This window comes from Coloeus monedula (genome assembly GCF_965178545.1).
Source record: "Coloeus monedula genome assembly, chromosome: 9".
In the NCBI taxonomy this organism is placed as follows: Eukaryota; Metazoa; Chordata; class Aves; order Passeriformes; family Corvidae; genus Coloeus; species Coloeus monedula.
In genome coordinates, this window is record NC_138789.1 from 7189486 (window position 1) to 7212362 (window position 22877).

General features: G+C 59.0%; 4 protein-coding genes across 13 annotated transcripts in view; 3 read left to right on the forward strand and 1 right to left on the reverse strand.

The window, feature by feature from the left end:
* Nucleotides 1-1009: 1009 nt before the first annotated feature.
* On the forward strand, nt 1010-4789 carry LOC309576336 (flavin-containing monooxygenase 5-like; the record flags this gene model as incomplete). 2 transcript variants are annotated; one of them, XM_082287568.1, is made up of 8 exons in its annotated part: nt 1010-1562; nt 1773-1961; nt 2043-2205; nt 2444-2586; nt 2966-3165; nt 3464-3813; nt 4137-4209; nt 4444-4789. In XM_082287568.1, exons 1-8 carry the CDS (start codon nt 1431-1433, stop codon nt 4787-4789), a joined length of 1596 nt encoding a protein of 531 aa, XP_082143694.1. In that variant the 5' UTR covers nt 1010-1430. The 2 variants fall into 2 exon arrangements, with proteins under 2 accessions (XP_082143694.1, XP_082143695.1); XM_082287569.1 differs by lacking the exons at nt 4137-4209; nt 4444-4789 and having other exon boundaries at nt 3464-3530; nt 3622-3729.
* A 1043-nt stretch (nt 4790-5832) lies between these two features.
* On the forward strand, nt 5833-11320 carry LOC309576094 (flavin-containing monooxygenase 5-like; the record flags this gene model as incomplete). Its single annotated transcript, XM_082287096.1, has 8 exons — nt 5833-5967; nt 8055-8243; nt 8325-8487; nt 9160-9302; nt 9535-9734; nt 9824-10170; nt 10568-10640; nt 10725-11320. The coding sequence occupies 8 exons, from the start codon at nt 5833-5835 to the stop codon at nt 11080-11082; spliced, it is 1608 nt and encodes a 535-aa protein (XP_082143222.1). The 3' UTR covers nt 11083-11320.
* A 133-nt stretch (nt 11321-11453) lies between these two features.
* On the forward strand, nt 11454-19505 carry PRKAB2 (protein kinase AMP-activated non-catalytic subunit beta 2). Of its 5 annotated transcripts, XM_082287091.1 has the most exons (9): nt 11834-12919; nt 13369-13448; nt 14369-14546; nt 14776-14942; nt 15780-15873; nt 16441-16561; nt 17757-17890; nt 18184-18252; nt 18596-19505. In XM_082287091.1, the coding sequence occupies exons 3-9, from the start codon at nt 14385-14387 to the stop codon at nt 18671-18673; spliced, it is 825 nt and encodes a 274-aa protein (XP_082143217.1). In that variant the 5' UTR covers nt 11834-12919; nt 13369-13448; nt 14369-14384; the 3' UTR covers nt 18674-19505. The 5 variants fall into 5 exon arrangements, with proteins under 5 accessions (XP_082143218.1, XP_082143216.1, XP_082143217.1 ...); XM_082287092.1 differs by lacking the exons at nt 11834-12919; nt 13369-13448 and adding an exon at nt 11454-11470; XM_082287090.1 differs by lacking the exons at nt 11834-12919; nt 13369-13448 and adding an exon at nt 11676-11760.
* A 193-nt stretch (nt 19506-19698) lies between these two features.
* The window catches only part of PDE4DIP (phosphodiesterase 4D interacting protein), a 28749-nt gene continuing 25570 nt past the window's right edge, over nt 19699-22877 (reverse strand). For 2 of the 5 annotated variants that reach the window (XM_082287078.1, XM_082287077.1), the window contains exons 33-41: nt 22644-22775; nt 22408-22527; nt 22143-22320; nt 21937-22061; nt 21625-21750; nt 20860-21437; nt 20648-20786; nt 20500-20546; nt 19699-20261 (exon numbers count right to left, since the gene is read on the reverse strand). In XM_082287078.1, coding sequence (XP_082143204.1) covers nt 20229-20261; nt 20500-20546; nt 20648-20786; nt 20860-21437; nt 21625-21750; nt 21937-22061; nt 22143-22320; nt 22408-22527; nt 22644-22775 — 1478 coding nt within the window. In that variant the 3' untranslated portion in view covers nt 19699-20228. The remainder of the gene's footprint in view (nt 20262-20499; nt 20547-20647; nt 20787-20859; nt 21438-21624; nt 21751-21936; nt 22062-22142; nt 22321-22407; nt 22528-22643; nt 22776-22877) is intronic. The other 3 variants (XM_082287081.1, XM_082287080.1, XM_082287079.1) reach the window with 3 other exon arrangements.

The following is a 22877-nucleotide window of genomic DNA, read 5'->3' on the forward strand; positions in this document are numbered from 1 at the left end:
CTCTTCATTCCCGTGCTGATCCCTTGCTTGGTAAGATGCTTTTGATGCTTTTTGGCGGGCAGGTACAGAGTATGGGTTGGCAGCTCAGCACCTCTGCCCCAGAGAGAGATCAGCCCTTGCCAACAGTGAGGGACAGAAAGAGCTTTATTAAGCTTACTGCAAACATAATACTATGAGTTTTAGAAGGTTAAAACCATTTCAGCTGTGGAGCTTGGCCCCTATGCCTTGCTCAGCTCTATGGCAAAGTTCCCTGGACAGGGGAGAGCAAATTTCCTCTGCAGTCCTCAGGGGCTATCTGGCTGCGAGTGTGCCAGGAGACAGCAGAGAGCTCTGGATCCCCCTGGTCTGTGCCTCCTGCAACCTTTTCCTTACTGGTCCCACCACCCTCACACCAGTGACACCCCAACAGCATGGTGCTCCTCGGACCGGGGTTCCACTGGCCCCAAGGACTCTGCTAGCCCAGGAGCGAGCCGTGTGCCGACATGTCCAGCCCAGAGGCAGAGGGGATGTGGGCGATACAGTGCCGGCTGCCACTGGAGCAGCCAGAGCCGTGTGTGACCCCGGGTACCAGCATAACCGGGGTTGGACTGATCCTGATAATCCTGGGGTAGAAGTCCAGGACAGCGTTTGTTTACCAAGCACGCAACCACAAGGACAGGCTGCGTGTCCGTGTCCCCGCGCCAGCGCCTGGGATGACTCCTTAGGCCGCCGTCCGAGACCGCGGCGACACCGCTGCCGGAACAGCCAAGCAGGCGGCCGGGAGCCAGCCGAGTTCTGGCTTCCTTTCCCTGGGCCCGTGGGAGGAGTGACGGAGGGGACGGCGTCGCTCCCGGACGCTGCGCACCGTAAAGCCAGGCCGGGGTCGGGCGGCGCGGGTCGGGGCAGCGCGGCAGAGACCCTCGCACGGCTCCGTGCCTGTCGCCAGCCTTCCGTGGGCTGCGCATCCCGCGGCCGCAGGTCGGTGAAGGGTGTCCCCCGCGCTGCCGGCACGCAGCGGGCATCGGGATAGCACAGCAGGAGCCTCCCGGGGAAGGGAGAGCCCAAAGGGCAGGCTGAGGGGCTGTCACCCGCCTGGGAGGGAGCCGTCGGTCCCCACAGAAGGGCACAGCACTCCAGGGCACCTCCATCGCCGGGACTTGGCATGGGCAGGGAGATTTTGAGTCTCCCTGACACTCGGTAGGATTTCCTCCCGGGGCATCCAGAGGCAACACCACAACAGTGCAAAACCCAGCACTGGCCAGATCCACGCCTGGTGTGGGACAACAGTTGCTTTATAACCCCAGACAAACTTTGAGGGGCTACCTCTCTTGGGACCTCTTTGGTGCCTCTTTGGTGCCCCAAGGTCGAAGTTCTGCACAGTCGCAGCCCTGGTCACTCAGGCCCGCTGTCCGACGCTGTCGCCAGGCAGAGAGCCGGTGGTGGAGCGCAGCATGGCAAAGAAGGTGGCTATCATCGGCGGGGGCAGCAGCGGGCTGTGCGCCATCAAAGCCTGCCTGCAGGAGGGGCTGGAGCCCGTCTGCTTCGAGAGGACTGGCGACATCGGAGGCCTCTGGAGGTTTGAGGTAAAGCCTGCTGGCCACGTGTCCTGCTTGGGGTCAGCACGGTGACCCTCAGGGGTCGGTGGTGGCTGGTGGGGTGGCAACCGGCCACAGTGGGATCCTCTGGGTGAGACTGAGGGCAGGGGCTCCATGAAAAGGAGCACCTCATCAGCCCCAGCCATCCTTCCCTGTCAGTCCCCTGGCCACCACTGAACCATTACCCCACTCCCACAGGAGCGCCCCGAGGACGGCCGTGCCAGCATCTACCGCTCCGTCATCATCAACACCTCCAAGGAGATGATGTGCTTCAGCGACTTCCCCATCCCTGAGGACTTCCCCAACTACATGCACAACTCCAAGATCATGGAGTACTTCCGCATGTACGCCCAGCACTTCGACCTGCTCCGCCACATCCGCTTCAGGGTGAGAGCTGGGGGGCCGAGGGGGAGGTGGCAGCGGGAACAGGGGGCACAGGGTGCCTGACACCACTCCCCCTGTGCCCAGACCAGCGTGTGCCGCGTGTCCAAGCGCCCCGACTTCGCCAGCAGCGGGCAGTGGGAGGTGGTGACGGAGAGCGAGGGGAAGCAGGAGGCGGCTGTCTTCGACGCCGTGCTGGTGTGCAGTGGGCACCACACCGACGCACACCTCCCGCTCAGCTCCTTCCCAGGTACTGCCCTGCACACAGGCATGAAGAGACACTCTTAAAAGCTCGTCCATGCCAGTCCCTATTCTCCCTGCCGCTTTCCCTCCTGGCCCCAGCATTTCCCTGCCTTGCTTTGACTCCAGGTGTGCTCCTATGCCCCCCAGGAATGGTTTGGTGGGGCAAGGGAGCATCTCCAGTCTTTAGGGGGGTGATCCTCCAACCTGGCACCAGGAAGCCAAGCATCCCTCCTTCCTGCTCACAGGAATTGAGAAATTCAAGGGCCAGTACCTCCACAGCCGAGACTACAAGGATGCTCAGGCTTTCACAAACAAAAAGGTTGTTGTCATCGGAATCGGGAATTCGGGGTCAGACCTGGCTGTGGAGATCAGCCAAACAGCCCAACAGGTGAGCAGCAGGAGTGGGGTCCTGGCAGGCAGGCCAGCCCCTGTGGGACACTGCCAGCTTCACAAGGACACCAGCACCAAGGCACTTGTACAGCTGCTGCTCCATGCCAGCACTCGCTGTGTTTGGTCATGCTGGCACCTGCCAATCCTAGCTGTGTTTGGCCATGCTGGCACCTGCCAATCCTAGCTGCCAGGCAATTGAGACTTGGTCCCACTCCCCTGCAAGATGCCAGTCACCAGCTCCCTCTGCCCTCCGGGTCTTTACCCAGTGCTTGGGCAGCAAAAAGCAGAGTGATCCCAGGGCAAGGGCTTGTCCCCCACAGGGCAGCCCTCCCAGCACCATCACTGCCTTCAGGAAGTGATCCTTATTCCTTGTCTAGGTCTTCCTCAGCACCCGCCGGGGTGCGTGGATCCTCAACCGTGTTGGAGATTGGGGCTACCCCATCGACACCATCTTAACCACCCGCATGAAGACATTCCTGCAGGAGCTGGTCAGCTCATCCATGGCATGTGACTACATGGAGAAGAAGCTGAATGCCAGGTTTGACCACTCACGCTACGGCCTGAAGCCAAAGCACAGGTATCAGCAAACACTCCCCCTGCCCAGAAGGGACCGTCTGCCTCCCTCTGTGTCCTGCCCAGTTTGGCTATTCCATGCTCCCTGTGCTTGGACTGGGTTAATAGTTTTGTTGTGCCCAGGCAATGTGTGAGGGAGCCACCACTGCCCATTCCAAGGACTCTTGGAGACACCACCGCAGGGGCAGCTGTCAAGCATCCCTGGGGATGAGCATTCCCAGAGCAGGGAGCAGCAACTGGAGCGGGACACTGAACAGAAACGCTCCCTTCTCAGTGCCCTGATGGCTCCTTGCACCTTCCAGGGTCCTTCACCAGCACCCGACCGTCAACGATGACCTGCCCAACCGCATCATTTCAGGAAGGGTGCAGGTGAAGCCAAACATCCAAGAGTTCACGGAGACATCTGCCATCTTTGAGGACGGCACCAGAGAGGATATTGATGCCGTAGTTTTTGCCACAGGATACAGCTTCTCCTTCCCATTCCTCGAGGGCTGTGTGAAGGTGGTGGAGAACCAGATTTCCCTCTACAAATACGTGTTCCCCCCTGACCTGGAGAAGCCGACGCTGGCTTTCATCGGCCTTATCCAGCCCCTGGGTGCCATCATGCCCATCTCTGAGCTCCAGTGTCGCTGGGCCACCCGTGTCTTTAAGGGTAAGTCAGGCAAACCTGCCCTGTGGATGCAGCCCTGGAGTGAGGGCAGATGGTGCCCAGCCATGTCAAGGAGACAGCAGCTGGTTGTGCCATCCTGGCTATGGTGATGGCATGGCTGCCTTGCAGCTGTCACAGTGAGACGGTCTCTTGTCTGAGAGGGACAGGGACAATCCATACCCTCAGCTCCACAGACTGCTCCTCCCCATCCCAAGGCACTTGGACATGCCTCAGGTGCCAGACCACACACCGCGGTGGTGCTGGCAGAGGCACAGCACCCAGGCAAGGGCAGCACCACAGTGGCCGCTGTGTCTTATTCTCCCCAGGGCTGAATGAGCTGCCCCCACGGCACAACATGGAGGCTGACATCGAGCAGAAGAAAGAAGTGATGGCAAAGCGGTAAGATCCCTGTGGGAGCACCAAGGGGCTGCCTTTGGCACAGCTGCTTATGGGCATCCATCCTGTCCCATGGATGCATCCTGGTACATTTGTGTGTGAGCCAACAGAGGGCAGGGATGTGGTTGGCCACACTGCCTGCAGTCCAGTCTGTCCAACACCGCCTTCCTGGTATGCAGGGCATCTGCCAGCTCTGCTTCCAGCACCTACCTGCCTGTCCTCCCTCCCTGCCCACAGGTACGTGAAGAGCCAGCGGCACACTATCCAGGTGGATTACATCCCATACATGGATGAGCTCGCCTGCCAGCTGGGGGTCAAGCCCAACGTGCTCACCCTGTTCCTCACGGACCCCAAGCTGGCGCTGGAGGTGGTCTTTGGGCCCTGCACGCCGTACCAGTACCGGCTGCGGGGCCCGGGCGCGTGGGCGGGCGCCAGGGAGGCCATCCTGACCCAGCAGCAGCGCATCCTCAAGCCCCTGCAGACACGGCACGTGGAAGAGAGCACCTCAGCCCCTGCCATGCCCCTCATCTTCAAGCTAGTCGGGGCCGTGGCCATCCTGGCAGCTGTTTTTGCTTACTTGTAGGTGCTCTGCAAGCATGGGAAGGGAGGCTTTGCAATGTGCTGGGGGTTGGCTGGCCACACCTGCCCCTTGGCAGCCTGTGCACCCCAGTGGTGGCAGAACCCTTCCTCCTGCCGGGAGGCTGTGACCACACCGTGAGCTCGGGATGCACAGAGCCTCCCCAGCTGCCAAAATAATGCTTGGGCTCCTGCTCTGCACCTGCCCCGGGGGAGTGCCATCAGGGACAGAGGAGGAAACCTGCTCACTGCAGGCTAAATTCCAGTCCCTCTCAGCCAGCACTCCGGGCCTTTCTGTAACCCAGCCATGCCAATATTGCCACACTCGCACCAGAGCTAAGCAGCAAAGGAACAGCACACTTTCTAACTAGATAAATGCATTAAACAGCCAAGTGTCCATCCTGTTACTGACACCATCATGACCCTCCATGTGCTGTGAGAATGCTCACAGGTTTGAGATCGGCCTTGAGTTGCTGGCCCACAATAGCATGGGCTGATGCACACACATGTTCCACAGCATGACAGCCTCTCTCAGGATGTGTGCTGCGGGAGTGGGTCCCAGCGGTCCCAGTGGCACGGCTCAGTGCCACTCTCTTCCCCTGCACACAACCCTCCAGAAGGTGGTTGGGTGGGCTGGGGACCCAGAGTGGGTAAAGGATGGGGGTCCTGGCCACCACACGCCTGGACTGGTCATGCCAGCCCCCGATCATCCCCTAGGTTTGTTTTCCACACCACAACCTGCCAAAATCTGAAGCACAGCCACATCTCTGCCCTGCCCAGCAAGTCATGGGGCAATGCCGGCGTCTTTAAGAGTTTACAGAACATAATGTGCATCTCGCGGCGGGCAGGCACAGGCAGGAGGCGTGGCAGGGCAGTGGGGGAAACCTGTAGATCATGTCTTGTGACACCCCAGCTGACCTCAGCCACCCCCAGGAAGCACAGGGACAGCCTCCCTGGTGGGATCTGCCTGGTTCCGCAACCCCCCTTCAAGTCTGTTTTGCTCTTGGCCACGGCTTCTCCAGCATCCCTGCCACCACCACACCGTGGGACATGGCTGCCCGGAGAGTAGCTATCATCGGTGCCGGTGCCTCTGGCCTGTGCACCCTGAAATGCTGCCTGGATGAGGGGCTGGAGCCTACCTGCTTTGAGAGGAGCAAGGACATCGGGGGGCTCTGGCGCTTCGAGGTAAGCCCCGTGCAGCCAGTCTGTCAGGTGGCAGCAGCACAGATAGGACTGGGATCGCTCCTTGGCAGATAAGGACGCACCGCTCCCCTGCTTTGCATGCATGTAGCAGGCAGGTTTCCGAGGAAAACCACAGAAAAGTAAACCTGCTTTGGCAGCGTGGTGCCAGCTGGTGTGTCAGACACATAGGACCCAACTCCTGCTCACCAGCAGCAGGATGAAGCGTCCTCAAGGACTTCACTCCGTGGCTTGCTCCCCCAGCTCAGACTTCCCTTTCCCATCCCTCCCTTCCCAGTCTCATCTACCCCTTCCTCTGCTGTTTTGCTCTTGGTGGCTCCCAGCCCCTTCCTACCTGTCATATCTGACCCCCTGTCTGTCCCAGTCTCTGTCCTGCCCAGGCCTTTCTGGGAATCAAGATTGCTCCTCTCCCTGCTTCTCTGCCACTCGCCCACATAGAGACACCGAGTGCTGCCTTCTCTATGCCTGGACTCTCCCTGCCTTGGAGCAATCCTGGAGTTTGTCTCTGCCCCCACCTAATGAGGCTGCTGAATTTTATCTCATGGACCCACCAACAAGATGATCAGTGTTCCCACCATGTCCAATATGCGTGTGGGAGAGCCCTGGGGAGACACACATGGCCCCATGCCAGAGTGGGGGCTGGGGTGGATCAGTCACAGTCTGCTGGTTATACCTGTGATGTGTCAAGGACAGAGCTGGCGTAGCAGAATCAGAGCAGCAGCATCCAGCTGCCAAGGTACAGACCTGGCAAGCAGGAGCAGGCACGCAGCAGAAAGCACTGGAGCTGGTTCCACAACCAGCGAGACCTGATGTGGCTGCCAGGGCAACAGCACCACAGCGTTACAGCGGGGATTCTGTAACACGCATATATCAAACCAGGAGTCCCGTGGAAAAGAAATATCTATGGACAGATTCTTGGTAGCTGTTTCAGAGATGTTTATCTCCCCAGCCGCACGGCCGGGGCTCTGCCGAGGAACCCTCACAGTCCGGGCTGAGGGTCCCTGCCCGCGCAGGGAACACAAACCAACCAATGGGAACGAGGCTGAGCAGGGGCAGGGAAACCCCGTGTCTGTGCCCTCAGGGCCCCTCTGCCAGGGCTGCACGGCAGGGGAGAGACCCCGACACCACAGGAGCTTTGGGAATGTGCCACCTCATAGGGGCAAGGAGTGGAAGTGGGGAAACTGAGGCACAAGACCACCATGACCCACTGTCACCACTGCTTGGCTCCTGCCAGTCCAGATGTCTTGGTTTGAAAGACAGGTGTCTGCTAAGGAAGGCAGGAGCCTCTCTTGGAATAGAAAATGTAACCCCCTTCCCTCTGAATCACTATAATTTTGAAATTAAGGGACTTTCAGGCAATTATATGAGAAATAGGAATAACAGTTCTTTACTAGTATATATAACAAGACAATAATACAAAAATACTGGCTTAACCTGACAGAGTCAGGATATGACCTGACACCCTGCCGGGCAGGGTGGTGGTACCAGTCCAATTAAGTAGTGGCTGCAGTCCTCTTTGAAGCGGTTCTGTTGAAGTGGTGATGCTGTAGGAAGGTCTGGTCCTCCTCTGAAAGTCCGGTGGTGGTTATGTAGCTCTTGTCCTCTGGAAATCCAGTAGGTAAGGGCTGCTTGTGCTGTTCCAAACCCCAGATTACACCCAGGTGGGAATGCTTGGCTCCTCCCCCTGGGCGGAGCAGCTCACAATGGACTGATGTAATTCTGTGAGTCAGGTGGTGGGTCCTTGATAGCCCCTTAAACAGAGACAACCTCAGAGGGAATTATCAGGGATGAATCATGGCAGGAGATAACGAGCACTGCCCCACTGCTTTAATTGCTGGTGAAGATGATAATAGAATACATACTTTTAGTTACATCTTACATTGTAACACTGGACCTACCTCTCTCCCTATTTTTTGGGGTGGGGGTCTCACCCACGGGAGAGTGCTGGATGCAGGGATGGGTGCTACAACCACCTGTGGCTTAATCCTGCACTCACAGGGCAGGTGCCAGGCAGGGCGGGCAGGTAGCCCTGCAGTCCCTGGCCAGCACTGAACTGTGCCCCGCTCCCACAGGAGCGCCCCGAGGACGGCCGTGCCAGCATCTACCGCTCCGTCATCATCAACACCTCCAAGGAGATGATGTGCTTCAGCGACTTCCCCATCCCTGAGGACTTCCCCAACTACATGCACAACTCCAAGATCATGGAGTACTTCCGCATGTACGCCCAGCACTTCGACCTGCTCCGCCACATCCGCTTCAGGGTGAGAGCTGGGGGGCCGAGGGGGAGGTGGCAGCGGGAACAGGGGGCACAGGGTGCCTGACACCACTCCCCCTGTGCCCAGACCAGCGTGTGCCGCGTGTCCAAGCGCCCCGACTTCGCCAGCAGCGGGCAGTGGGAGGTGGTGACGGAGAGCGAGGGGAAGCAGGAGGCGGCTGTCTTCGACGCCGTGCTGGTGTGCAGTGGGCACCACACCGACGCACACCTCCCGCTCAGCTCCTTCCCAGGTACTGCCTGTGGGCTGCTTGCTTGCCTGCTCCCTGACATCCCTAAATGCCTTTGCAGCTTAACACATCAGGTGGGATTGCATGAGTATCCAAAGCATCCTGCTGGCAGATGTCACCGCTGCCAGTGTGCCTCGCCCACCTGAGACAGGCTCCCTCTCCATGTTGCTGGCAAAGCACCTGCTAGGCTCTCCAACTCCTCATCAAGGCTGGAGGGCTCAGCACTGGTGGTGGGCTTCTCCTCTGGGTGCCAGGGGAAAATGCCCTGGAGGGTTTTCAGCTGTGGAGACCCTCTTTGGCTGGGGAATGGGCTGGAGCATACTGTCACCAGGGTCTGGCGAGATGACACGGACCTTTGTTGCTCCTCTACCAGCAATGCATGGCACAAGACAGGACCTGCAGCAGAATTTTGGGATGGAAGCATGGAATTCTCCAGTCCAAGCCCTGTTCCAAGCCAGGCCAGTCCCAAAGCCAGAGCAGGATGCTCAGGGCTATGCTGAGTGTCTTCCATGCTGGAGATGCCACCACCTTTCTGGGCACTACCCCAGGGCTGCATAACTCCTGTTGATCACACTGGTCCTAGCTTGTTCCCAAAACACACCACCAGTCTAAACAGGGGGCAGCCACCCTCCTGTCCCACACCCGAGCCCAGCATGGCTTTCCTCTCTCTTCCAGGGCTGGAAAAGTTTGAGGGCTGGTACCTGCACAGCCGGGACTACAAGAGCCCTCAGCCCTTTTTGGGAAAGCAGGTGGTTGTGGTTGGCATCGGGAATTCAGGCATCGATATCGCAGTGGAGCTGAGCCACACAGCCAAGCAGGTGTGCTGGGGGAGCTCAAGGGGATGGGACCCCAGAAGGCACTGATCATCCCCCACCATCCCCTGTGGGCTCCTCTCCCTCCAGTACCTGGCCACAAGCGCCCCATCCCCTCCGTATGGGGGTGTCTATTGTGGTCCCAGCAGCTGTATTGGCTTCCCTGTCCCTGGAGCACAGCTGGGGCCCAGCCCAGTCTGAGGATGCTGCCATGCTGCCACCTCTCTTCACCTTCCAGGTTTTTCTCAGCACCAAGCGTGGGTCCTGGGTGCTGCACCGGGTGGCAGAGAGTGGGTACCCCTCTGACTTCAGCTACATCAGTCGCTTCACGCAGCTCCTCCAGTACCTGCTGCCTCCAAATGTCATCAATTTTTTCATGGAGAGGAAGCTGAATGCTCGCTTTGACCACACACTCTATGGCCTAAAGCCCAAGCACCGGTGAGTGCCCCAGCAGCACCCCAAGTACCTTCTCCAGTGAAGGCCATCCTCCTGCCAGGGCCTGAACAAGGTCTGTCTGTGCCTTCCAGGGTCTTTGACCAGCACCCGACCGTCAACGATGACCTGCCCAACCGCATCATTTCAGGCAGGGTGCGGGTGAAGCCGAACATCCAGGAGTTCACAGAGACATCTGCCATCTTTGAGGATGGCACCAGGGAAGATGTCGATGCTGTGGTCTTTGCCACAGGATACAGCTTCTCCTTCCCATTCCTCGAGGGGTTCAAGGTGGTGGAGAATCAGATCCCTCTCTACAAATTCGTGTTCCCCCCTGACCTGGAGAAGCCGACACTGGCTTTCATTGGCTTCATCCAGCCCCTGGGTGCCATCATGCCCATCTCTGAGCTCCAGTGTCGCTGGGCCACCCGTGTCTTCAGGGGTACGTCAAGCAGATTTGGGCAATGCAGCTGGGTTCCCCCAGCCACACCAAGACTGGGTTGTTGCTGGTGGCATCCCCTGATACGCTGCCTCCCCACACTCACCTTTTTATCTTCCTTTTGCTTATTCATGAGGACAAAACCCCACTTTGCATTTTCTACAACTCTTGTACTGTTCTTCTCTTGTGGGGGCTACTAACAGGTCCTGTTGCCTGCAACCACATTCTCCCTTTCCTTTCCTGCTGTTACTTTCTTTGCCCATGTCTCCCACTTTGCTCCTGACGTGGTGGCACGTTCCAAAAGCCCCACATTCCAACAGAGGCCAGGCTGGGCTGCAGAGCCATCTAGACGGTGGCAGAAGCACAGCCCAGCCTCCAGCTCCAGCCTCCTTTTGCCCAGGGCTGCAGGGCCTGCCACCGCCCGCCGACATGCTGGCTGAAATCACACAAACCAAGGAGAGAATGGCTCAGCGGTAAGGCCCCTGCGCAGCACCGCCCTGCTACCCTTACCCCGTGCTCCCGCGTCAAACCTGCCTGCCCTCCCTCCCTGCCCACAGGTACGTGAAGAGCCGGCGGCACACCATCCAGGTGGATTACATCCCGTACATGGACGAGCTCGCCTGCCAGCTGGGGGTCAAGCCCAACGTGCTCACCCTGTTCCTCACGGACCCCAAGCTGGCGCTGGAGGTGGTCTTTGGGCCCTGCACGCCGTACCAGTACCGGCTGCGGGGCCCGGGCGCGTGGGCGGGCGCCAGGGAGGCCATCCTGACCCAGCAGCAGCGCGTGGTCAGGGCCCTGCAGCCTCGGGCCAGCGGTCGCCCTGCCCGCTCCAGCGCCGCGCCCCACGTCCTCACGGTGCTCTTCAGCATCGGCATGATTGTGGCCACCCTCGCCTATGTCTCGCTCTCTCCTTAGCCTGAAGTGAAGGAGATAGCGGGTCCTCCCGGCAATCTTCTCCTTTTCCCTTGGGCTATGTCTGTTGTCTCTCGCTAGGTGTGCTGGAGCACGGACGGAGTCGTTCGATCAAGGTGCAGGCCTGGTCTGTTGCACCTTCCCGCTGTGGTACCACCAAGTCTGCTCTGAGAACAGGGATCACTCCCCTTCCCTAAATCCTGGCCCGGCAGCCGCACGAGCTCTATCTATGGGTTAGGTCACAGAGGTGGTGAGGAAACTGGGAACGTGCCCAAGCGGGGCTCCTCGGGAAAGGGCAATAAAGCTTGTCCCGCCACAGTGCCCGACTGCGTCAGTCTGTGGCGTCCATCTTGAGAGCCCGTCCTGCCCGCGGGCAGCACCCTGGCCGCTGGTACGACGCAGCACCCCCGCCGCGCCCGGCCCCATTCCTGCCCGCAACAGACATGGCCGCCGGCGGCTGAGGCAGCGCGGCCGCCGCCCGCGCGCCATTGGCAAGAGCGGGCCGACCGCCCTCAGCAAACATGGCGGGTGCCCGGCGGTGGGGCCGCGGGTCGGGGGCGGGGCGCGGCCGCGGAGCGCGGCGGGGGCGGGTCAGAGCGCCCCGCAGCGGCCGGCGGGGGGTGGCGCCATCTTGGACGGAGGCGGAGAGCGGGGCGGTGGCGGCGGCGGCGGCGGCGGCAGGTGGGGTCGGGCCGGGTCCGGGCCTGGGGACGGCGGGGTGGGTGTCACGGGTGGGTGGGTGTGAGGGTGGCGACTCCCCGGGCGCCGCTGCGGGTGGCGGTGGATGAGGCGTGGCTGCGGGTCCCCGCTGTGTAGCCGTGTCCCGCACCCCTCAGCGGTGCAGACTCCGTCTGGCAGCCCCTCGGGAGGGCCCGGCCCCTGCCGGTGTGTCCCGCTCCTCCCCCGGGTCACGGCAGACCCGCGGGCGCCCGTGGGCCGAGCCCGCCGCGACAGCCCCGCCACCGCCCCCGCCGAGCAGAGCCCGAGCCCTAGCCCTGCCTGCTCGGAGGGAGATTTTCCGCCCCCGGTTTCTCAGCTCATCCCCTTAACCTTACGGCAACCTCCGGGCTCAGCTCTAGTTCCCGTCTCCGAAGGAGGGAGAGCCCGGGCGGATCTGGCTTCCCCGGGCCCCCAGGCGGTGTCAGCCCGGCGGGATGCTGGACCCCGTCCGTCCCTCAAAACCCCCCTGGGAATGCCTGCCAGTCCTCCCCAGTGCTGCTGGACAGAGACCCCATCCGTCCTGCATAAACCCCCTCGGGCTGCCTGCCGGTGTTTAGTGTTTCCTAGCGCGGTCACTGGCCGGGTGGGAGAGGCAGCAAGCATGGCACATCCCAGGGTGGGGGGAATGAGTATAATTCACTTGTCATTTTCCAAGTGAGGACGTGGGGCTGGCTGGAACGGAAGGGCCCTGGTGATGGGGCAGGCAGGCAGGGGCCCACCTTGCTGCGGGTTGCAGCTGGCAGGGGCTTGCTGCCAGACTGGATGTCCTGAGATGTCATGGAGGTTTGCTGGTGTGGGCAGCATTTCCATCCGTGACTTGGACACACCTGTGTCACATGATTTCCCGTGCTGCAAGGGCTGGTCTGGGTGCAGGAGGGTTTGAACTGTAGAAGTTAATTCAGCAAAGCCAGGTACTGCAGGCTGTGCAGAGACCTGTCCTGGCACGGGCAGGGTGCCTGTGTATGTGATGGAGGGGATTCAGATGGCACACGCCAGACAGGAGCCATCGCTTGGGATAAAACTCAGGACGTGTTTGGAGAGCGTGACCTGTAAGGGACAGAGGTACTGGATTCCTTTTGGAGAAGAGAAAGGGAAGCTTCACATCTGTCAACACCTGCAGGTATCTCTCAGGCCTGTCCTGCTACAAAAGGATGTTCAGCCTTTCCTACCTTCCTCCCTGTAGATGAGAAGTAAGGGAGTAGTGGGAGGAAACTCAACAGCAGGTCTGGAGGTACAGGGGCAGTTTTTGTGAGGAGCTGTCTGAGCCTCCCCAGAGCAGCGGGGGAAGATGTCAGAGAAAGAGGTGCAGCTCATCTGACCTGTATGTTCAGGTACACTTGATCTGCACTGAGAGGGGTGGGGGTATGGGTTAGCTGCCCACTTGAGCTGCCTTTTAGCCCCCAGGATTTAAGAAATACTGTAGTAATTGTTCCATAATATCCTAAAGCCTGGCTTTGGCTGGCAGCCTTGCTTGGCACCCTTCCTATAACTTGATCTTTTAAAGAAACCTCCAAATGTCACAAGTGAGCACATGAAGCAAGGCTGGCTGTCCCCTTGCTTGCCCTACAGAGCCCACGGTAAGCTGAAACCTACAAAATAAGCCTGGAAGTGGTCAAGAACCCCAATCCATCTCAGCTCCTGGAAAGAGGGTAAGGCCTGAAGAGTCGCGAGTAGCTTGCAGTGGCTTTGTTCTTTGTCCTGAGAGGTGTCTAGTTGTTCATGGCTTGGTCAGTTCTCCTGTTTTGCTTTCTCTGAGCTGGGTGAGATTGGGGATGGCAGCCCATCTCCAGCTGCAGAGGGATGCCAAGGTGGCCAGGGCTGCCCTTCCCTCACCGTGTGCCTCCAGACAGCCAGGCAGACGCTGGCTAGGTCACAACAAATGGTCCTCCCCACTGTGCTGTGCTGCAGCTGACATGGTGACTTGCCTGGTGAATCGTAAGTGAATGCTGCTGAAAGCTGAGCTTTTTGCAGATACCACAGCATTAGCCCCACTCCTTGGACAAGCTCCATCTTGGGTGATTCTACTCGGACACTTGAAATGCTCCCCGTTGCCTTTGCAGGCACAGGGCTCTGCTCTTCTGCCTGCGAGCCCTTGGAGACTTGTTGGGGACTGTAAAACAGCTGCTACTTTCACTCCCTGCCTGTTTTATTGCTGGATGTAGGGGGTTGTCTGTAGAGCCTGACTGCGGGACTGTGAAAGAGGCTCTGTTAATGCCAGGCAGTTGATTTGCCAATAAAGGTTGGCTTTATTTTTCCCATCAGCTCTACTCTGCCAGCTGCCAAAGGCTGATGAGGGACACAGACTAGCTGGTATTGGTTTTGGAGTCTGACAATTACCAGCTTAACTAGAGTGATGGTTCTTAAAGATGTGGCTATAATTAGGTCAAACTGTCTTGTTTGTTGAATTCCCATTCAGCTCCCAAACTTAGTAGTGGAAATGAACTTGGGGCCTTTTTCAGGATTGCTGTTTGTCTCCATTGGCAAAGAACATTGGGAGATGGCTCCTTTGCTCCTCTCCTTGCTGCCAGAGCTCGTGGGCAAAGGCAGTGTTGTTCTCTGTCCCTCACAGGGGCTGCTGAGCTGTCATGGGGAACACCACCAGCGAAAGGGTGTCTGGGGAGCGCCATGGCTCCAAGTCCCACCGCTCGGATGGCTCCAGTGCCTCACACCCTGCCAAGGAACACCCACACAAGATCATGGTGGGCAGCACCGATGATCCCAGCGTTTTCAGCTCCCATGACTCGAAGGTAGGGGCTGGCTGCTCCCTTCCCTGTCTGCCCCCTGGAGCTTTGGCTCACTGGCTGTGTGGGGCTGTGTTCCCAGCCATTTGAGGGGTCTCTGGGGGGCTGGGAGGCTGGAGGAGCTCTGTGGTGGTCCTGTCTGGGATGTGCAGGTGAGCTGGTAGAGGCCAGGGGGAAGTGAATGGGTTCACAGTTGCCTCTGTGTCTCAGTCAGGCTCTGGTTTTCTTTGCCCAGATTCCTGGGGACAAGGAGTTTGTGTCGTGGCAGCCAGATCTGGAGGAGTCAGTGAAACCATCGCAACAGGCTCGTCCAACTGTCATACGCTGGGCTGATGGAGGCAAAGAGGTCTTCATCTCTGGATCCTTCAACAACTGGAGCACCAAGATCCCACTCATCAAGAGGTAGCGAGTCCCTCAAGTCACTTACTCTATGTTCTCCTCTGCTCCAGTGCAGAGAATGTTTTCCTTTGTTCACCCAGCTTCTCTCCATTCACCCCAGCTGTGGGTCTGAGACAAATACACAGTCAGCTCCTTCCCTGGGTGGTGCTGCAGGGACAGTGGGAAGTTGTGAAACAGGGACAGGACAGGATGGTCCACTTTGCTTGCCCAGCTGGATGTCACACAGCAGCCAGTCCTGGCAGCAGAGCCCTGCCCAGGTATGCAGCAGTCCTCTGGAAGCTGTCAGCTCTTCCTTTGGCTGCAGCATTACCCCATGCCAGGTTGTATTGCTGCCAGTTAGTTGTTTGTCCCTCACATATCTTCCTGCCCTAATGGTGTTCTCACTGTTCTTCAACACATCTGTGACTTACATGGAAGCTCATGTAGGACTCTGGGCATAATCCTAGCAATTCATCTGGAATGAGTTTGTCTCAATTGCAGGCTTGACAAACAGAGCTGTCCCACTTGCTCCTGTCCTGCCATGCCAGCACAGGGCAGGAGCTTTGCCCATGCATTCTTCCCAGCCTGTCTTGCACAGGGTGTCTGTCAGATCCACTTTTTCTGGGCATGGAGAGCTAGACTGCCACTTGAAGCTGCCAGGGGTTTGAGCCATGCTGGTGCTTGGAATGCTTATACCTGTTGTGGCCATGCCTTGGGTCACTGACAATAAGCAAGCCTAACTCTGCATGAAGGTGTTGGGGTAGAGGGTCTGGGTAGTGCTGGTTCCTGGGGCCCCATAGAAGAGCAGCATTCAGAGCATCAACAGGGTGATGCTGTTGCACCTCTGTTCTCTCTGCACAGCCACAACGACTTTGTTGCTATCTTGGACCTTCCAGAAGGAGAGCACCAGTACAAATTTTTTGTGGATGGCCAGTGGGTCCATGATCCATCTGAGGTAATGCTCAAAGCTTTATCCCCGCAGATCTTGTCTTCTTCAGGGAGCTAGACAGGATGTAACTGCAGCAGGGGTGGAACAGGAAGAGCAGAGACTGTCTACTGAAACAAAAGGCACACCTCCATCTCCTGAGACATTTCAGAGGCTGGTTCCTCTGGACTTAGTCATGCTTTATGGGGAAGCATTGGGAAAGGGCAGGGAAATTCCAGAAGGCCCTCAAGCCCCACTGAGAATTGGCTACATGGGAAGATGGCCATGAGGTCAGCATTCACAGGTTCTCCTCCAAACTGAATCATGCAGTAGCAGCATGGGAAGGACAACACACCTACCCATGGACATGTAGCAGGATGGAGGATGGAAATAGGAGGTGATGTAGGAGCGTGGGATAAAGGAAAATCCTCCCAGGGTAAACAGCAGAGATCTACAGGTGTAGGGCAGAGAGAGACACCAGCCACCTCTGAGGTAGTGTTGCAGCAAAGACAGCTTGGGCTGGAAGGATGTAGGAAGCATTGAATGTGCCTCAGCTGGAGGTGAACATACAAAGATTCTCACCCCAGTTCTTTCCAGCCTGTGGTTACCAGCCAGATGGGGACGATAAACAACCTCATCCACGTCAAAAAGTCTGACTTCGAGGTGTTTGATGCGTTGAAGGTGGATTCCTTGGAGAGCTCAGAAACCTCAGGTCGGGGTGAGTTTTGTGGCATTACAGCTTTGCATGCGCTATTTTCCACCTCCTCTCCTCTGAGACTCACTGCTCTGAGGTGCACAGACCCCCTGGCAGAGGTGTGGGCCTGCAATGGGGATGAATAGTGTTGGGCAGCGTGTCCTCCCCAGCCCACAGCTGAGGCCTGGTCCCTCTGGAGGGCCTGTGTTGGTGTAACTTGTTCTGTGCTAGCACTATCCCAGAGCAGAGCTGCTGCCTGTGCGTGGCTGAGGGAGCCATTTCGGACTGGGAAATGCCAAGAACATCAGCCCTTTCTGTCTGATCAACTGTAAGTCATCTGATCCAGGGTACAAGCTAGGTGATAGCAGGATCCAGTTTATTTTCAGCAGCTCCTCTTGATTTTCATGCCAAGGTAATTTGTACCAGTGCTAGCACATTGCAAACCTCCATGTCTGCTTGTGTTACAGCAGCAGGTTAGGTTACCATGCAGGCACCGGTGGTGCTGGCTCCGTGTGAAATGCTGGCAGGAAGCTCAGTCGTGTGTCTGTCCCTGGTGCAGCCCTGTCTCAGATACAGCTCAGCTCCATGTCTTTTCCCAGCCTGGGCAAGAGACTCTGCTGGAGAGAAGCCAGCAAGCAGCAGCAGCTCGAGGAGGTGGAGCCCTTCTGGGGACTGGCTGTCCAAATTTTTCAGATCAGATGTAGCTGGGAGATGCAGCCAGTCCAGCTTCCAGTGACCACAAGCTCCCGAGGTCCCTCCCATGTGTGGGACAGCTGCTCAGTCTAGAGTTCCCGTTTGCCTTCCCTGGACCTCCTCATCAGGCAGCGCCAAGAGCATGTGGGCAACCATCTCCCTGTGCCCCTGCTGCTGAGGGCACAGCTCTGGAGCAAGCCAGCTGCTTCCTGCAGGGAGAGGGACCTGGCTGTGCTGAGAGCTGTGTGCTTGAGGGGTCTGTGATGGGTAACATGGGGTGCTTGTGTTGTGTCAGTGTGTGTACCAGCTTACAGCCCTGCTTGGAATTGCCATAGGCTCGCCCGGCTGCTTTTTCTGCTGTGAAAAGGCTGAGCTGTTGCTATAGAGCAGATACCTGCCCATGGCTTGTGGAGGATGTTGGCACTTGAAAGACCTTGCTGAGTCCTTCTAAGCTTCTTAGGAGCTACTCTATGTTTGCCCATCCTGCTTCAGTCACTTCATGTCTCTACCTTTGTCTTCTCTCTAGATTTATCCAGCTCCCCACCAGGACCTTACGGCCAAGAGATGTATGTATACCGGCCCGAGGAGCGCTTCAAATCCCCACCCATCCTCCCGCCTCACCTCCTCCAGGTCATCCTCAACAAGGACACCAATATCTCGGTGTGTACCAGCATACTGCCCACAGAGAGAGCCACACTGGGGTCGGAAAGGGAGTCCTGTCTGCAGGGAATCTGGTCTCCCCTTGGCTGGGGTCTGGCCCTTGGCATTTCCTAGGAAAAGCATCACTTTTCCCATTTACTACACTGATTTGGCCTCCTAGCTGAGCTCTGTTCCTCTTCAGAACAGCCAGAGACAGTGGCAGCTGAAGCTGCCTGAGACAGCAGCTCCCTATGCTGGCAGGAGCTGGGGGATCAGGGCTCTGCTGTTCTCCTGTGACACTCCTCTCCTCCTAGTGTGACCCAGCACTGCTGCCTGAGCCCAACCACGTCATGCTCAATCACCTCTACGCGCTCTCCATCAAGGTAAGCGCAGGTGCCACAAGGGTGCTGCGTGAGGGAATGGGAGCTGCCCTGACTCCAGGCACCTGCAGCACCTGCAGGGAGCAGAACCTGGTCAGCTGGGGGATGGAGATGGGACCTGGCTGCCTGGTGAAGTGTGGCAGGAACAGGGGCAGAGGGTGTGGCTTCCTGACAATTCCCTTCAGCTGCCTCCCTGCACCGTGGTGGAGCTGAGCACATGTCAGACCCTGCCCTTGCTCTGCCCTGCTGTGTATTGGACTGGCTGTGGGACTAGGGACAGGCTGGGGCAGCTTCCCAAGCCCCGGGGGTGCCCCAGCCCCACACTCTGATGCTGTGCCTCTTGCAGGACGGCGTGATGGTGCTCAGTGCCACGCACCGCTACAAGAAGAAGTACGTCACCACGCTGCTGTACAAGCCCATCTGAGCTGGGGCCTCACACGCTCCCCACGCAGGACACGAAATGCCGCTTTGTCTGCACACACTGGGCCATGGGACTGTGTGACAACTCTGGCTCCAGCCTTGAACCTTGCAGGGACACAGGCCCCAGCAACAAGCTCAGGGCCACTGGGGCCTGTGACACTGTCTCATCCTACTGGCGTGGTTTAGCTCTTGGTTTCTGCCCACCTGCAGCTTCCCTTGGCTTCTGTGAGTCTCTGGGACCACTTTGCTGCTCACCAGAACAGCCTCTCCTCACGCCCAACACGGAAAGGGCTTCACCCTGCCTGTCTTCTCCAGCCTGTGAGGGCCTCAAGCTGGTCCTGGCACTGCACCCAGTCCAGGCTCCAGGAACACATCCTAGTCTTCTGAAGGTTGCGCTGCTGTCCTGGTGATGAGTCTCCAAGGCCACCTTGTTTGCTAGGGGCTCTGTGATACCCCAGCCTGGCACCTGCCCCCTGTCCCACAGCCCTGGCTGTGGGGCTTCCCACCAGCTTTGAGGAGGGCTCTGCAGCCCCAGCCCTCTGCCTGGTTCAGCGTTGAGCAGCATGATGGACAGTACAGCTGGACCCAGCCACTCTTACCTGCTGCTGTGAGAGCACCGTCAAGGACTGCAACACCCTGTCCCCAGCATTGGGTGCTTCTGTGGGGCAGGGCTGACTTTGTCACAGCCAGAGGGGCACTGGCACCTGCCCACGCTGGAGGGGCCTGGGAAGAGCAGAGCCAGGCAGGCACTCCAGGACCCTGGCTGCACCGCCTGCTGCCGCAGCAGTGCCATGGGACAGGGGGTTCTCTATTTATTACAGTATTTATTGTTCTCAGTGCTGCTTGCCTGGTGTTGGAGAGGGGCTCTAGAACAGTAAGAGGAGGAAAGGGAGAGCCCAGTGCAGCACAGAGCTGCCCTTGGGTTGTTAGGGTAGGGCACAGAGCCACACCCCTGGAGCCAGCCAGTGCCTTTGGCACCCTGTGCTGCAGGTAATGTGGGGAGGGGGAGCATGGCTGCAGAGACAGGCATGCCAGAAACACCACAACCCAAAGGAAACCTTTATTGGGGACTCTTCAGCCACTGAACAGAGTATGGCATTTCTTACATCTTCCTCCTGCACTGGGGCCCCGACATGCCTGGGAGTCCCCAGAATGCAGTTCCAATACCTCTGTCTATATACATATACATACATCCACAAGCAGGGACAGGGACTCATCAGGGTTACAGAGGGGACCAGGTCCCAGGGCAGGGGGTGCTCAGCATGGAGGGCTGTGTCACCCCACTCTAAGCACTGAGGGTGGAAGGGAGTGAGTGGTGAAGCATGAGGCAGACAAAGCCCAAGCCGGCAGCTGCTGCTGCCATGCCAAGCAAAGGCTGGTGGAGGGCATGCAACCACCACAGCAGCCCAAACCCATTAACTGTGTAGCACTGGATACCCCAGATCCCTTTCCACCCCAGCCCTCAGAGACAGGGTCTGCCCCCGCCCTCTGGCACAGCACAGCTCAGCAGCCAGTGGGCTGTTCCATGCTGGGCCATTGCTCCTTATCCTGCATGGGGCTCACGCAACAGGCAGGGCCTGCTGGGCCTTCACCTGGCAAGAGACAAGACGTGGCAATAAGGAAGAGCACTACTGTTCCCTGGGGACATGGACATGCTGGCTGAGGACAGACAAGGAAAATGTGTCCCCGTGTCCCCCACACACTTCACCCACCTGGCCCTCAGCCCTCCACAACAGCCACCACAGGGTGTGTGCCATCTGTGTCCATCCCCAGGGCATCAGGACAGGGACACCCACCCCTATCCCACACTGGCTGTCAGGGCAAACTCACCTCCAGGTTTGTCCTGGCCTTGCGCAGCACATTGTGGGTCCTGGTCACTGCAGGAGAGAGAGATGGGGTCATTGAAGTCCTTGTGCTGCGGAAGCACATCAGGCACATGGGACCAGGCTAGCTTGGCTGTGCCACGCAGACCACGTACACTGGCTGACGATGAACTGCTCCATGCTGTCCTTGAGCTGGGCTGTGCTGTGCAGACGCTTGGCTGTGCTCTGCAGAGCATCCTCCCTCTCAGAGAGCTGGGCCCTCAGTGCTGCGATCTCACCCTGGAGCACCTGCTCCTGGGATGAGAGGAGTGTGATGAGCAGTGAGCACCTTGCCCCAGTGCCCTGGCAGCCCCCAGCCCCTGCTCACCTTGCCCTGGTGCTGGGCGGAGCTCACGGGCAGCACAGTGCTCCAGAAGGCAGTGAGGAGAGACACACACTCCTCCAGGATGCCGTGCAGGGTGCTGGCGCTGCCCCACAGGTGCCCCTGCCCTGTGCCTGTCCATCCCAGGGCCTGTGGGAGAAGGGTGCGGGAGCAGGTGCTGCTGGGGCACCCCCATCCCACTGCACCCGGGCACTGGCAGTGCTTAGCCCAGCGTGGCAGGGCAGTGCCAGCAGCATTCCCTGGGCTGGAGACTCCCTGCCTCCTGCCAGCCCTGCAGGCCTCGGGGCTGCTTCTGGGCTCGGGAGCCACATTATGCACAGTGCGCAGAGGGTCTGGCCCCCAGGTGCTGCCAGCCCTGTGTTGTCCACACTTTACCTCCTTTCCCGGGAGTGGACAGCTGGGCAGCCCGAGTGCCGGGCGTGTGAGACACATCAGTTCCCGGGCCAAGGCCTTCCCCTCTATGATGTGCTGCTCCAGGGCTCGGTACGTGTCCAGGCAGCCGACAACGTGAGCCCCTGTCAGTCCCTCACTCTTCCTCACCAGCACGTCTGCCCCATGTGGCTCTGTGGAACAAGCAGGGCTAGGTGAGCACCACTGCCTACTCCTCTCATGACCCACCCTGTCCCATCCCAGCCACTTGACTCTGCCCTGAGCTCTGCAGTCTTGCTCAGCAAGGGTGCTGCCACGAGTTTGTCAGGTCTCAGCAGCCCCTGAGGCCTGGCCTGAATGTGAGCAGGCTCTGGTACCCACCATCCGTCCCTCGGACCACCGACGTGTCAGAGGGCAGTCGGGAGAAGAGGGGAGCTGCTGAATTAGTGCCAACATCCCGCACTGGAGGAGATGGGAAGCAGCCTGGAACAAGAAACATCTGAGCCCCTGTAGAGAGATGTGGCTCTGTGCCTGGGGCTGCTGGGTCCTGGCCTCCCTCTCTGCCTGCCAGCAGGGCCACTGTGTGCCACCTGCTGCCACAGCAGAAGTGTTTGGGACCACCCAAGGGTTGCAGAGGGGCGAAGCACCCCAAGAGCAGGAGCTGGGCAGGGATGCTGTGCACGGGTCCCATACCTGCTCGTGTCTCAGCAGAGGGGCCAGGGAGGCTCTCGTAGACGTGCAGCTCTGCACGCAGGGTCTGCAGGAGCAGGCGCTGCTCCTCACTCTGCTGCTGCAGTAGCGTTACTGAGTGCTGCAGCCTGCAGAGGTGACATGTGCGTCCAGTGCCAGCCATGCCACCCAGTCCTGTGGCCCCAAGGCCACAATGGCTGAAACCTTACCTGTTGTTGTCCTCCTGCAGAGAGCGCCGCTCGTCACGGAGCTGCCGGACACTCTCTTGGCACTCAGTGAGCTCTTCCGCCAGCCTCCGCTGCTTCCCACGCCTCTGGCCCAGCTCGGCTTCAGCCTCCCATGCCCGGGAGCAGGCAGCCAGGAGTGTCTCCTGCACTCGTGCCAGCTCTGGGGACAGAGCATGTAAGTGTCATCACCACCCCACTCAGCCAGTGCCCTCTGGGACTCAGACCCAGGATGCTGGCCCAGCCCTACCTTGGGAGAGGTGGTCACGTTGGAGCCGCAGGGTCCGGTTTTCCTCGTGCAGAGCCTGGTTCTCCCTGCTCAGCTGCAGCCCCAGTTCTGGTGTCTGGGCATAGACATCACTGGGACATCCTGTGGAGGCAACCAGTGCTGAGTCTCTCTCTCCAGTGCCCCATTGTGCACGGGGTGAGCAGTGGGGTGTGCAAAGGCCTGGCCCCCAGCAGCCCTAACCCCATGCAGCACCATACCACTGGCCTTGCTGGTGGAGGCCAGGCGGCGCTCCAGCTGCTCCCGGAGCCGGTCATTGGTGCAGATGGACTCCTCCAGGCGCTGGCGCAGGTTGCGGATCTCCACCAAGTGTTCCTCTAGCAGGTCTGCCCCTGCCACAGCCAGGGACACAGCTCAGGGCAGGAAAGGCTGTGCCGCCTGCCTCTTGCCAGCCCTGTCCCACAGTTGTTGTGGTGCCAGATCTCCTCCCAGTT

Bases quoted from the DNA above. Each gene is read 5' to 3' on its own strand.
- PRKAB2 (XM_082287092.1), top strand. From the start codon at position 14,385: ATGGGGAACACCACCAGCGAAAGGGTGTCTGGGGAGCGCCATGGCTCC. The intron at 14,943-15,779 runs GTAGCGAGTCCC...CTCTCTGCACAG, and splicing joins AAGATCCCACTCATCAAGAG to CCACAACGACTTTGTTGCTA. The intron at 16,562-17,756 runs GTGAGTTTTGTG...TCTTCTCTCTAG, and splicing joins CTCAGAAACCTCAGGTCGGG to ATTTATCCAGCTCCCCACCA.